The following is a 14,362-nucleotide window of genomic DNA, read 5'->3' as shown; positions in this document are numbered from 1 at the left end:
AAGAATTGTCATTCTGATGTGTCACAATTCCCAAGACTGACCAAGACTGCAGATACTATGTTAAGGCCTGTTTCAGTTCCCTCATAAACCACCCCATTGCTTCAAAGATTCTGTTGGACTCTTCAAGTCTCCTTACTTCTCCCCTTGTTATTTGCCCTTCACCGCCATCAACATTTATATGGGGGCAGAGACTACCACATCACAGCATACAGAAACATATGCAAATTAGGATCCCACATGGAAAATCTGAGTCACCATGCAAGAATAATTCCAGACTTGACATGGTAAGCCAGTGGTAACAGCAGTAATCGTCAATGCTGCTGTTGATGCTAGAATAAAAATTACTGTTCATAACATGTACTGAGTAATGGGTGTAGAAGTTGAATCACTATACTTCATGTCAGAAATTAAGCAAAGTAAAAAATAAAACTGCAAAAATAACATGCTCAATAAGGGAAAACTGATCAATTCCAAGGGGGGAAGATAAAAACTTTTGACAGCAAAATGATGATGGTCCCATCAGCAATATTCCATTAGCATGTATACTTTTATTCTTCTCATAATCCTCATCCAGTGAAACTCTCAGTGATGCAGTCACTCTCTTTTTTTTTGGCCAGGATACTTTGATATTGCTTACTGTGTGCTAGTGAGAAGCAGCATGTTTAGAAAAGGGGGCGATTACCATATAGTAACATATAAGAGTGTTTTCTGTTTGTGTTTTGATCCCAACTTTCTTTTTGCAGGCATCAATATATACGGTAAAAAGGTAAAGGTAAAGGGACCCCTGACCATTAGGTCCAGTCGTGGCCGACTCTGGGGTTGCACGCTCATCTCGCATTATTGGCCAAGGGAGCTGGCGTATAGCTTCCAGGTCATGTGGCCAGCATGACAAAGCCGCTTCTGGCAAACCAGAGCAGCACATGGAAACGCCGTTTACCTTCCCGCTGTAGCAGTACCTATTTATCTACTTGCACTCTGATGTGTTTTCGAACTGCTAGGTTGGCAGGAGCAGGGACCAAACAACGGGAGCTCACCCCGTCACAGGGATTCGAACCGCCGACCTTCTGATCAACAAGCCCTAGGCTCTGTGGTTTAACTCACAGTGCCACCTGCGTCCAATATATATGGTACATCTATATAATAATAATATATAATAATAATATATACGGTACATCTGTATAATAATAAAAAATGCATCCTTACCTTTAATATGGGGAAACTAAATCTCTTATATGGGAAAGCTGGTACTATTAAACAGTGGCATTTACAGCGGGCAGGAGTGGGAAACCTATGGCTGTTCAGATATGGTTGTTCTATCAAGTCCCATCAGCCCTAGCAAGCATAGCTAATGATCATGGATGGTAGGCGCAGAAGTGACTTGCTGCTTGGGGTGGAACTGCTATGCTAGCAGTAAGTATGTGCTAGCTGTGTTTACTGGCAGGGAAAGAGGCAAGACAGTGGGCAGATCAATGCAGTGCAAATACACCAGCAGGGAACATAGCCCCCCCCCCCCGGCTGCCTCACCCCTCTTCTTCCCAGCAAGCGACAGCAAGTCACCTGCTGGGAAGCTAGCACAGCTGCTCTACCACACCTGGCGAGTTACCTGAATGTGATTTGTAGTGCAGCAATGTCTGAAGAGCCTCAGGTTCCGCAACTCTGATTTACAGTCTGTCTAGTAACCTGAAATTTTCAGACTTCTAAACAAAAGGGTTTACTTCAAAATGTAGTAGCACCCAGGATAGATGTGCAGGTTGCACACCTACAATTTATAATGTACGTCGGAACAATAGCGTCATCTGAACAGTAGAAATCTATTCTGCCTGCAAAAATTATGAGGCGATTATTGAAATGTGTTGCCTACATGCAACTGGTGTGTTGGGGGCTGCAACATGATGGACAGCCAAGCGTCAACTATACAGGGTTGTGATTTATAGACCTGACCGTTTCAGGCTTCCCATTTCCTCTAACCTTCTGCTACCAAGCAGGACTGTCTATATGCCAGACACTGTTAATTCATACTACCAGTATGCAGGTGCACTGTACAATGGTGCCAGCAATTCACTTGTGATGCCAAATATAGTAATCAGTGAGAGCCCAAATGTGAGCTTTATTATCAGTGCTGGGGGGAAACGGCACATTTCCCCCATTAGCATTAGCTACAGAAACAAAATTAGGATTTTGCATTTTTTAAATATTTTATTTAAAAAAGAAGCAGCGATTTTACCTACATCCACAAAACCCCACCGTATTTGCCAATGACTTGGCTGCTTCTATTAAAAAAACGGGACTTTTGACAGCCTGTCATTCAAGCAAGGCTTAATTGTGACAGCACCCACAGATGTCTTGCAGAAATCAGCACTGCTGACAACAAAACAAGAAAAAATGAACAACAAGAACCAGTCTTTTTTTTTCATAACTAAAAAAAACAAAAACAAAACACTGATATTTGAACACTTACGGCTGTCGTAGCATATGTTGCCCAAGGCACGTCCTGTTTGAAGAAGCACGTCCTGGTCTTTGCAGTTTAAGAGCTGCACCAGAGGAGGGATCAAGCCAGCATCCACGCACGGGTTCCTCATGAATTCTACAAGCCACAGAGAGAGGTTTAATTAAAGGCTAGTTGCTGAGGATTGATTATTTCTACTTAAGAGAGCCATTTTTCCTACAGCAAATGTTTTCCTTTCCAAATTCACACATACCAGAAGCGTTGCAGCTGCTTCTCTGTATGAGAACTAATTTATGTATAGTCCAAAAAACAGTCTAGTTCCAACAACAGCAACAAAAGCACCCCAGGAATTATGGGCACGTTCCAAATTCTACATATTGACTGCCCGCTGTGAGAATAAAAAGCATTTTAAATATCCTTCATATTATATATATATATATATATATATATATATATATATCCCTAAACATTAAAACACCAAGCATATACTGGGAGCAATAAACACAGGCAAGAAAGCACCAGCAACTTTTCTTCTGCCCACTTCTGTTCACTAAAGAGGATCTAAATAACCCAGTTAAAGGAAACCTGATTTAAAGGCTGCTGCATCTCTGTGTCCAAAGGAAACCTCTTGCAGGATCTTGATTAAACCACTATAGCAATTTTCAAAGCTATAGCTGAAAGCAGACAGGGGGCTGCACATTATACTTCTTCAAGGGTCTAGGTAGTAATAAGAATCAATTTCTTCCAAGAGTTTAGATGGATGGACTTAAACAAAGACCCTGGTGTCAGGGATGAGGCAGTGGCTTCCAGTTCCCTGGAAGGGAACCGGGGACGGGGACGGGAGGAAGAGGAAGTTGTGCCCGAGGGGGAGGGAGATAATGAGGGGAGAGCTGTTGGAGTAAGCTCTCGTGAGATGTGCAGAAAAGAGGAGGGCTGAAAGGCAAGGCAGGAGACTCCGTCATTTTATGGGTTGTTGGAGGGGCAAGCGCAGGCCTCAGCAGAGATCTGAACTGAGTGACTCTGATGGGTGATTATCACATGCTAATGACCTGTTGTAAATACTGTAAATAAAGTCTATTAAAATGTCAGGAGACTCTTGTGGTGAATGTTGTGAAGAGAGGAAGCCCTGTCAGCCCTGACCCCCGGGGTCCATGGGAGGCTTCTAGAAAGCCATTCAGTGTTCCTTTTACAAAACAAAAAGCAATGGGAGAAATAATATTAATACTTAGCATTTGTACAGTACCTTCAAGTGTTCAATGCACTCCACATGTGTTATCTAACTGTAATCCTTGCAGCAACCCTGTAATGATGTTTTGTTTTGTTTTTTTTGGTTATGTAATCAATGTGCTTTACAAATACTGCATGTATGTGACCACATAAAAGCCTGGAGAGCAAACTGCACAAGAATGAAATCACCACACATTGTTTCTGGCAACTGGGATCCCTACTTCTAGTAGCTAGTAGTCCTTCTGCAAGAAAAGGGCAGGCAGTCGGCAACAGCAGCGACACTGTTGTGGCCCAGGTGCTTCATGCTTCAGCACTTCTGCATATCCACACTACATTTAAAGCACATGATTCTTGCTTTCCACCCCAAAGAATTGTGGGAACTGTAGTTTGTTATGGGTTTTTTTGGGGGGGGGAGAAGTCATGTGTTTTAAATATATTGTATGGATGTGACAGTTCTGGGCACCACGACTTAAGAAGCTGGAACATGTGCAGAGGAGGGCAACCAAGATTATAAAGTCTGGGTATGTTTAGCTTGGAAAAGAGGAGACTGAGAGGAGATATGATAGCCATTTTCAGATATCTAAAGGGCTGGAAGATGGAGCAAGTTTGTTTCTCCTGCTCCAGAGGGTAGGACCTGAACCAATGGTTTCAAGTTAAACTGAACTGAACATCAGGAAGAGCTCTCTAATGATAAGAGCTGTTCCAACAATGTAATGGACTCCCATGAGAGGTGCTGGAGTCCTTCCATGGAAGGTTTTTAAGCAGAGGCTGGATGGCCATCTGTAATGGATGATTTAGCTGAGATTCCCGCATTGCAGGAGGTTGGACTAGATCAGGCATCCCCAAACTTTGGCCCTCCAGATGTTTTGGACTACAATTCCCATCTTCCCCGACCACTGGTCCTGTTAGCTAGGGATCGTGGGAGTTGTAGGCTAAAACATCTGGAGGGCCACAGTTTGGGGATGCCTGGACTAGATGACCCTCAGGGTGCCTTCCAACTCTACAATTCTATTGTCCAGACTTGTGCCATGAAGAGAGCACTTCGGTGCTGCAAACAATGGCAGGACATGCTTCTTCACTTTAATGCTCACCTTATCCACTCTGAATAAGTGGCTAATTTTGAGGTTGGGCTTGTGCTTTGCAATACATGGATGTTTGCTATCGTACAACTTTTGTCTCTGTAAAAAAAAGAAGGTCTGAATAATTTAGAACTGAACATCCAAACAAAACAAAAAAGGTGCATATGCCAATGTGAAGCACCTGCTAAAATGAGTCACAGGTGTTGAATGTGGCCTTTGGCAGCTTTGAATACATAGTGAATAAATTGCTGTCTCCTTGCAGGGCAATTTGTTCTGGGAAGCTGTGGCAATTTAGACATGCTGTATTCAGTTAAAAAGGAGGACCAGAACTTCAGAACCACAGTCTTGAGTAGCAGGTGGAAACTGACAGGTTTGGTTTCCAAATAAGAATCTTAAAAAAAAAACAAAAAACCGAGTAATTATTTCCCTTCCATCACACCTCCTCAAGAGCAGTATTTTGAACTGCCTCTGCTCCCCAGTCCATTAAAACTTGCTAATTCATGGGAAAGGAAGAGAGGCGTCACTTTGTGGAACCCGGCATCCTGAAATGAGCTGTACATTCAAATCTCTGCAAGTTACCAGAGCAACGCTAGACTTGCTTCATTTCCAACCATCTCCTATGAGATTTGTGCTAGTGCTTGGCGCAAAAGTCAGAGCAGCCTAGGGAGAATAACAGGAGCTTGCAGCAGCTTAAGAGATAGCATCATGAGATATTTGGGATCAGTATGCTAGGCCCTTCTGAAAATCCCAGCAGCGACAGTTTCACTGATGTCTTCTTTTACGGTATACACTTGTGATACTGGAATGACCCTAGCAGACCTTTTGGGGGAAATTAAAGGCTTGGCAAAACAGCAATAGGCTTTTATGACAAGTGGCTTCTTGGAGTACGGATAAATGTATATATGAATGCCGTAAGTTGAAAATGAATGCCAAATTAGTGCATTAATGCAACTTATGGTGTTAGAATAAAGTTCACCAGACATGCACAAATATGCCTGCAGTCACACCTGCAAATTCAACAGTTAAAGTCTTGTCATTTAGCACTGCCTAATAAAAAAAACAGATCGTGGGATTTTGACAACAGTTAGCATTATAAAATAATTGCAACTCTGAAGTGCGTTGATGTATCTGGCAAATGGATGACTAAGAACTAATATATTATCAAGGCAGAACAGAACAAAAACAAAGAGTGCAGTGGAAGGGAAAGAAGAGAAATGAAAAGCATCTATTCTATAAAATGAAAACATAAATGAAGTAAAACATACTGACAAGTGAGCTGCAAAACTGAAGATGTTCCAGGAGAAAAGGCCTTGTGGAAAACCTCACCATTTTTGGCTACTTCTGCTATGACGTTAGCTATTTTTGCAGTGCACGACAACTGCGGAGTCAACAGACTTGCAAACACTTGGAGGATCCCACTTTTCTGGATTTTTTCACTTGTCTCTGTATCTGTAAAGAGAGGAATATAATTGCAAAACAGAATTGAGTGGTAAGTAGCAGGTTAATGAAAAGGTATTGAAAGCTTCACACCTAAAACGAAATTCCAAATCTTGACACCAAAACCAAAGAATGACCCTTTGTGCCATTAGTTTGGAGAGAAGGCGAGGTGGCATGACAGAGCTGTATAAAATTCTGCAAGGTGTAGAGAAAGCTTTTCCTCCTACTCTCATAACACTAGAAAACTTGAGGATGTCCAAGGAAGCTGGACAATTCAGGGAAGACAAAAGGACAGACTTCTTTACACAGTGTGTAGCTGAACTATGGAACTTGCTTCTGCAAACCGTGATTGCCTCCAACTTGGATGGCTTGAAAATTAGGCAAATTAATAGAGGATGAGGCTATCAATGGCTACTAACCCTGATGGCTATGTTCCACCTCCACTGTCCAAGGCAGTATGACCCTGAGTATCAGCTGCTGGAAACCAGAGGAAGAGACAGTGCTGCTGCACTTATGTAGGTCCTGCTTGCAGGCATCCCATGGGCATCTAAGTCAACAATTCTGAGAATGAGATCCTGGAACAGATGGGCCACTGGCCTGATCCAGCAGGTTCTTCTTGTGATACCCAAAGATGCAGATGTTTCAATGATCCATTGCTTTTTGAGAACTGCCTTTTTCTTTACATAGGAAGCTGTCCTACGTACCAAGTCATCGGACTAATCAGCCCTGCATTGTCTACTAGGGCAGCTGCTTCTCCAGGGTCTTAGGCAGAGGTCTCTCCCATCACCTACTACCCGATGGGGTTTTTTACCTGGAAATGCCAAGGACTGAACCTGGAACTTGCGGCACACAAATAATGTGCTCTACCATAGATTTATGGTCCCTGCCCTATAAGGAGCACATCCAGCAGGGCCAAGCGAGCAGAGGAAGCTTTGAAATCATTTATGGTGAATATTGCAGGACAAATATGGTGGTGTTCAATCACCTTCCACATATATACGCACAAAATATAACTAAATAACAGTTAAAAACAGCACCAAAGAATAGCAGGCAATGAATTTTAAAACAATTCAAAATGGATACCCATGGCAGAGACCTATTCCTCAACCTGGGAAACTTTGATGGAACATAGCAGTCTTCAATTGTTTCAAGAAAATGCAGGTAGTGGGCACTCATCGTATCTGGACAAAAATGCTGGTCAATCAAACAGGGGCAGCCACACTGAAACTCCCATGATCCCTAGCTAAGAGGACTAGTGGTCAGGGATGATGGGAATTGTAGTCCAAAACATCTGGAGGGCCAAAATTTGGGGATGCCCGTCCTAGATTCTCAAAGGGGTGCTTTACTTACACAAAACCTCTGTCAGGTAAGGTAAATGATGAATTTCCCCAAGGCTTTTGAGTGAGATTCAGAACTGAGTAGTAATGCAAATGTTCTGCTTTTAAATCCACCATTCTAGCCACTGAGATGAGGTAGGTCAGATTCCCATCTTCAGAATTCTGAGGAAGCAGGTAAAGAGCAAAGCTCAAAGGCTACCTGTGGTGTCTTATTTCATCTACTTTCAGAATAACATAGCCCCAATATGTTAAATAGCCTTAGGCTCAGACATATGCTGAATATTAACTGAATACTTTAATAATAAGACACGGACATTTTGTAATCACTACAGAAGTAAAAAGCAGCTTCTCTCTCTACTCAGAAGTCCAACTACATTCAGCAAGGCTTACTTACAGGAGAGCATGCAGCCTTAGTTGTGTTCTCCTGGGGCACCCCCGTTCCCCCTGAAGTGCGCACACACAGCAAGCCCAGCACACAGGGTCACAGCAGATTCTACCACAGCTCTCCATCTATCTCCCTTCTCACACCTTGGCCTCTTCTGCACAGCACACACCTTGTTCTCTGTGTTAGGGGTAATGTACCTTAAACATAGTAAGCAGCTATTGTGCACATTCACCAGGAATCATAGAGAATGTGCACATAATCTGTCAATTAAAAGCAATTGTGTACATTCCCCAGCCAGTATACATAATCTTCTGCAGGCCTTGGGAAATGTGCAAAGACAATGAATTTTATATATTCTCTGGTCATTATGCATAATCTCAAACAATTCCCTCTTCACAGACAGATTAGGTGCACATTCTGTGTGAAGCCTAGTAAATGTGCACAATGGCCAGTTATTATGCACATTTACCACTTAACTTACATATATACCCACACCCATTGAACTGATGCCAACTTCACTACTTCAGAAATAATGGGCTTTTTTAAAAGAAGGTCTAGAAATACACAAATTTCCAGGAATAAATAAGAGAGAAAACACATGGAAATATTTGCTACAATGAGTTCTTACATATCAGAGAGAAATAGATGCTTTCAATTTCAGTGTCTGAACTACAAGAAGTTACAGAGTTTTGTGTCCTGTATTTCCTCCCTCTCTTTAAGAGGAAGTTACTGGACACAATCTACTGGGAGTTTCTCTTGCAGACAGTTGCCTTGTGCAACTTCTATTCTTTTCAATAAGAGGAACAGATGAGCGATTCCCATACTGTAGGGATTGTCTGCACAATCTGGTCCCTACCCTATTATTTACAATTAGCATGCAAGATGCAATAATATGATCCCACCCACTGCACCACAGAGAACCTTAACACAGTATTGACTTGCTTTTATCACCCACGGTTTGACGGACTTGTTAACTGTGCAAATTAAATCAATGGCATAAAATGTATCCTGAAAAGCAGCGAAGAAAATAAGATTCAACTGTTGCCTCAGGTTAGTTTTGTGCAGCAGGGATGCTCTGATTGATTTGACTGAGATCAGCAAACACCAATAAGACACAATGACTCAGACTCAAAAGGACTTCTAAAAGGAATGTCAGATCTCCTCCTCTTAGCATAAGAGGGCATGCAAAGAAAACCAACATTTTGGCAGACTTATTTCTTCCAGTAAAGATTATCTGGCACCTGCTGAAGTGGGAAGCTTCAGCTATGTGGGTCTTGCACAGCTTTTTACATTCACACACTAAATCTGAAGCATGGCAAACCTTCGTGAAAAACACACATAGACATAACAGTATATGGCAACCTCAACTCAATATCATTATTTTGGTCCGTGCAGACCCAGAAGGCAGCAGTAGAGAACCATTTTGAACTTCTGAAGAAGGAAGCCTGTTGTTGTTGTTGTTGTTGTTGTTTAGGCATCCTGGGGGATTTAGAACCCAGATCTTCCTGCATAAGGAAGATCCTTGAGTGCACCAGGTTCCCTGCCAGTTGTGTAGTGGCAAATTAGGAAGTGCAGGGTCTCTTCATGACTATCACAGGCACACCCCTCTAAGATTATACAATAATACAGCGTTTCTCAACCGCTGTTCCGTGGCACACTAGTGTGCCGCGAGACGCTGGCTGGTGTGCCGCGACGTGCGGCGACGAGAAGGGCGATTTACATTGTCACGTGCCTGGTGGCCGCCAATACACAACACTGACCCGCCGGAAAGCAATATTTCTCCTCCTCTTTCCCAAAGCTCAGTGCAAACGACTGGAGGGTGGTTTTAGAGTCTAGGGAGGCCCCCCAGGGAGGCGCGCTCCAGATCCGCCACCGGCCCCCCTTAAGCCGCATCGAGGTTGCTCCGCCTCCCCTGCCTCCTTCGCCCGTCCTTCGCCATGGCTGCGCGGCGGACGCTGGGCTTCGCGGTCCGGAATTACTCGCAAGCAGCAGCCAAGGTAACCTTTCGCCTTTGAGCCGCCCTGCAGCTCCCCTGGAAGTGTGCGCGCCCTTGTAATCCGGGGGCAGGCAGAGTGGACTGTACCACTTCGGGCCGCGGGAGAGGAGAATTGGGGGTCTGATTTCCTCCTTCCTATAGTCAATATAGGGCGGCACAGAGTTAAATTTTTTAACTTTTTTAATGGTGGTGTGCCTCGTGATTTTTTCATGGAACAAGTGTGCCGTGGCCCAAAAAAGGTTGAGAAACACTGCAATAATATACTAATGATTAGAGATACATTGCAGTGAAGATCTCCAGGTGTTGCCCTTTAGCTGGTTCTGCAATATTCTATGCACCTACATGGGTAAATGATTTGGAGTGCTTCAATATCTCTCTTTAGAGTGATGTAAGTTCTGGTTTTTGGGGACCGCCAATCGGAAGGTCGGCGGTTCGAATCCCCACGACGGGGCGAGCTCCAGGTGCCTATAGAGCGAGAGGAGCACCGCAACCCCAGAGTCGGACACGACTGGACCTGATGGTCAGGAGCCCCTTTACCTTTTTAAGTTCTGTTTTATGTAATGGAACTTGCACACCATTCTCTTGAAACTGAGGCACCTTCTATTTTCAGTGTTCCTAAATGCTTAGCTCTGGGTAATGGACCCCTGGATGGTTAAGTCCAGTCAAAGGCGACTACGGGGTGTGGCGTTCATCTTCCTTTCTGGGTCATGTGGCCAGCATGATTAAACTGCTTCTGGCACAATGGGACACCGTGGCAGAGCGCATGGAAATGCCGTTTACCTTCCCACCGCAGCACTACATATTTATCTACTTGCACTGGTGTGCTTTCGAACTGCTAGGTTGCCAGAAGCTGGGACAGAGCAATGGGAGCATACAGTAGCTAAAAAACTCCCCTTTCATGCAAGTTGAGTGGTTCTAGGACACTGTAGACAGGGCCCCTTCTGCAGAAATAGGAACAGGTATTTGATCCCAGACAACTCCAAACCACTACACCACTGCAACGTGGACCTACATGAGGAAGGAGGATCAATGGGCTCATTCCCACCTCTATCCCTCACACAGAAAAGAAAATACATAGCAGGGAGAATGAATGAAGAAAGATTCTCCAGGAATGAGTATTCTCACAGCAGAAGCAACTGGAAATGGAAATGGGAACAATGCTGGCGGGTGGAGAGAGGAGAAGGACAAGGAAAGAGAAACATGACAGGATCAGCTGTGCTTTAGAGGCAGTGCCCTCAGGCGCTTAAATAGTCCTTATTTAACCGCTGAAATATTTAAAAACATTCCTTCTTATTCTTCACTTGCAGATTTGAAAAACACACGGGCCAAGGTCATGCCGCAATGGAGGTCTGAAGCCATAAGGAACAGGCTTTAACAAATAAAAATAATTAAACAATGGCAGAGCAGAAGGTAGACTGGAACCAAATATCGTAGGGACCTGGGTGAGGTGAGTTGGGTTGGGAATGTGAAGTGAAACAGGAGCAAAGCCTGACAAAATGAGCTCTTCTGTGTTACAGACACTGCGTCACACAGTATAGGGGCAGGAAGACCAAGGAGCCAAGAGTAATAATGAAACAAGAGCTGGGAAGAAATGCAGCCTTCCCCAACCTTGGGCCTTCCAGATGTTTTGGATTACAATTGTTATTTGCTTGTTTGTTTGTTTAGTTTGTATACTGCCTTTCATCCATAGATTTCAGGGCAGTGCACAACATTACAATATTAAAAACACGCAACACATACCCTGTTTCTCATATTTTAAGACATACCCATAAAATAAGCCATAGCAGGATTTTTAAGCATTCAATGAATATAAGCCATACCCCGAAAATAAGACATAGTGATAGGCGCAGCAGCAATGCCGGCCGTGGCAGGAGGAGGAGGAAAAAAATAAGACATCCCTTGAAAATAAGCCATAGTGTGTTTTTTTGAGGAAAAAATAAATATAAGACATGTCTTATAATATGAGAAACACGGTAATAATACCCCCCCAAAAAAAACCCCACCTCCCACAACACATTTAGAAGGTTGTAGAGGAACGCTTTTGCATGGCGCCTAAATGCATTCCACAAACAGGGAGCCACTGCGGAAAAGGCCCTGTTTTCATGTTGCCACCCTCCATACCTCTCGTGGAGGCAGCACACGAAAAAGTGCCTCAGAGGATGATCTCACAGTCCAGATAAATTCATACGGAGAGAGGTGCTCCTTGAGGTATTGTGGTCCTAAGCTGTTCTGAGGCTTTATAGGTCAAAACCAGCACTTTACAACAGACTGGTGCTGGTGAGTGCTGTAGCACAGACCTTCGGGTTGTCCACTTTACCACCACTGTAAAGGCCTCCAGAGTTGTGCCTAGTTGGACCTTGATGCATCCTGTGGGACAGATGAACTAGCAAGAGCTGGTGTAGCAGAGTCCAGTCCAAGAGCTGGCTGAAGCTCCCAGTTATAATCTATTTACCACAAATTCAGTGGGTAGCCTTAGGCAACCCGTGATCTTGCTGCCTCAGTCCCCCTCGCTCCACCAGCAATATGGGGGAGCGGATAGCCCTGCCTTAGAAACTTGCTGTAAGGCTATACTTGCAACACTTCAAAATATTAGTTATTTGTGTTTATGAACTGGGAATATCGTAATGTGGTATGGGCACCTGTCTATGGAGATAATGTAAGGGACATAAGTAAGAGCGCTGGTCCATCTAGCCCAATGCTGTCTACACTGACTTGCAGCAACTCTCCACAGTTTCAGGCAGACAACCATCCTAGTCCCACCTGAAGATACTGGAAACTGAGCTTGGGATCTGTAGCACAAAAAACAGATGATCTACCACTGGGCTACAGCTCCTCTCCCAGAAGGGTGCTAGAAATAGTCTGAAAATAAACACAGTGCTATTCTCTGCAAACATTTATCTGCTGACAAATGACTGATACCGCTAACATGAAAGGCTAAGACTCCAGCCAGAATGTCTTGCAACAACTTACAAATGCTCCGTGCGGGGCGGGGGGGGGGGAATATTAAATATGTTTTTACTAATGTGAAGTGTGGCCTTTTTCTATTTCCCCTTTGACAGGCAATGAAGACCAGTTTAACAGCCCTTTGCTATAGATTCCTATTGTTGCTGCCCCTGCTAATGCAGCACCCAATTTATAAGTGTCTGACAACTTTTAAGCTACTTCTTGCAAGAATTATCAGCGCTGCCTTTTTATTAAGTTCATCCTTGCAGCAACCGGCTGAAACATTTGTAGTTTAACTAGAACCAGAGGAGGGACAAGAGGGCATTCAAGACCCATTATTCTTCCTCTAAAATCTGATGGGGCAAGTCAACAAGAGTAATCTGGAAAAATGATGGACATTTCTGCCTTCTAGCCACTGCTGTAAACATTGACTCAGACTGCTAGTCCAGAGGGGCTCATCAGCATAATGCAATCTGACCTGACAAGCAACAATGACTGCTGATTTTCACCCATGTGCCTGCTTTTATGTAACCAAACTTGTGAACCCCAAAGGCCAACAATGGAGAACTGTTGCTCAAAGCCTCTCTGCGTTTTTCTCCTTTGTGAAGCCTTGAGTGATTGGATGCTTTCTTATTAATAAGTGTCCTTTGGCTTTCGCCCATGCAAAGGCTGATTTGAAACTTGGCAAACCTATGGAAAGGGCCACAGAATCCTATTCAAGTGAAGGAGTTGCTCAAAATAAACACATTCATGTGATTGTACACACACACACTACCAAAGAGAATTCCAGAACTACTACTTTGACAATGTGGAGCATGATATTTGGCCTCAAAAACTCTTGAGTCTTCATTTCTAGAATATTTGGTTTGGCTGCAAAGGATCTAGGTACAATGGCAATGTAGGAAAGGAAACTTACTCCTAACTTTCAAACATGCATTATTTAGAATAACCACTAAATACATTTTTACATCGAAGCCAAGACGGCAAAATACTAAATCTAGTTGTGTACTGTCATTTGATTCTCTCTTAGGAGTCTCCTTATCTCTACTACCGGTACTTATAGGTTATGATTACTTTCTTGAAAATCTAATTTCCGAAGAATGCTCTAATGCAGGTATGGGGAAACTTTTGGCCCTCTAGATATTGCACATCTTTTACCATCCCTGGCTACCGGCTATGCTTGCTAGGGCAACATCTGGTGGGCCAAAGCTTTCCCACTCCTGCTCTGAAGGTTTAATATGTAGTGCCATCTTTGAAGTTAAGCACATCTGGGCATTGCTAGGACCTAGACATGAAACTGGTAACAAAATGCAGAATGAAGACAATGGGATTATAATCAACCTTATACAGTGGTACCTCTGATTAAGAACTTAATTCGTTCCGGAGGTCTGTTCTTAACCTGAAACTGTTCTTAACCTGAAGCACCACTTTAGCTAATGGGGCCTCCTGCTGCCGACGTGCCACTGGAGCACGATTTCTGTTCTCACCCTGAAGCAAAGTTTTTAACCTGAG

General features: G+C 43.6%; 1 protein-coding gene across 5 annotated transcripts in view; it reads right to left on the bottom strand.

Annotated features, from left to right (window-relative positions):
- The window catches only part of RAP1GDS1 (Rap1 GTPase-GDP dissociation stimulator 1), a 113,411-nt gene that overhangs the window by 43,007 nt on the left and 56,042 nt on the right, over positions 1-14,362 (bottom strand). For 3 of the 5 annotated variants that reach the window (XM_035112295.2, XM_035112298.2, XM_035112296.2), the window contains exons 3-4: positions 6,079-6,201; positions 2,459-2,584 (exon numbers count right to left, since the gene is read on the bottom strand). In XM_035112295.2, coding sequence (XP_034968186.1) covers positions 2,459-2,584; positions 6,079-6,201 — 249 coding nt within the window. Of the gene's footprint in view, positions 1-2,458; positions 2,585-6,017; positions 6,202-14,362 lie in introns of those variants that run through there. The other 2 variants (XM_035112299.2, XM_035112300.1) reach the window with 2 other exon arrangements.

The sequence above is a fragment of the Zootoca vivipara genome, chromosome 9 (genome assembly GCF_963506605.1).
Source record: "Zootoca vivipara chromosome 9, rZooViv1.1, whole genome shotgun sequence".
Classification (NCBI taxonomy): Eukaryota; Metazoa; Chordata; class Lepidosauria; order Squamata; family Lacertidae; genus Zootoca; species Zootoca vivipara.
The sequence above is the reverse complement of the archived record's forward strand: the minus strand, read 5'-3'. Positions and strand labels throughout refer to the sequence as shown.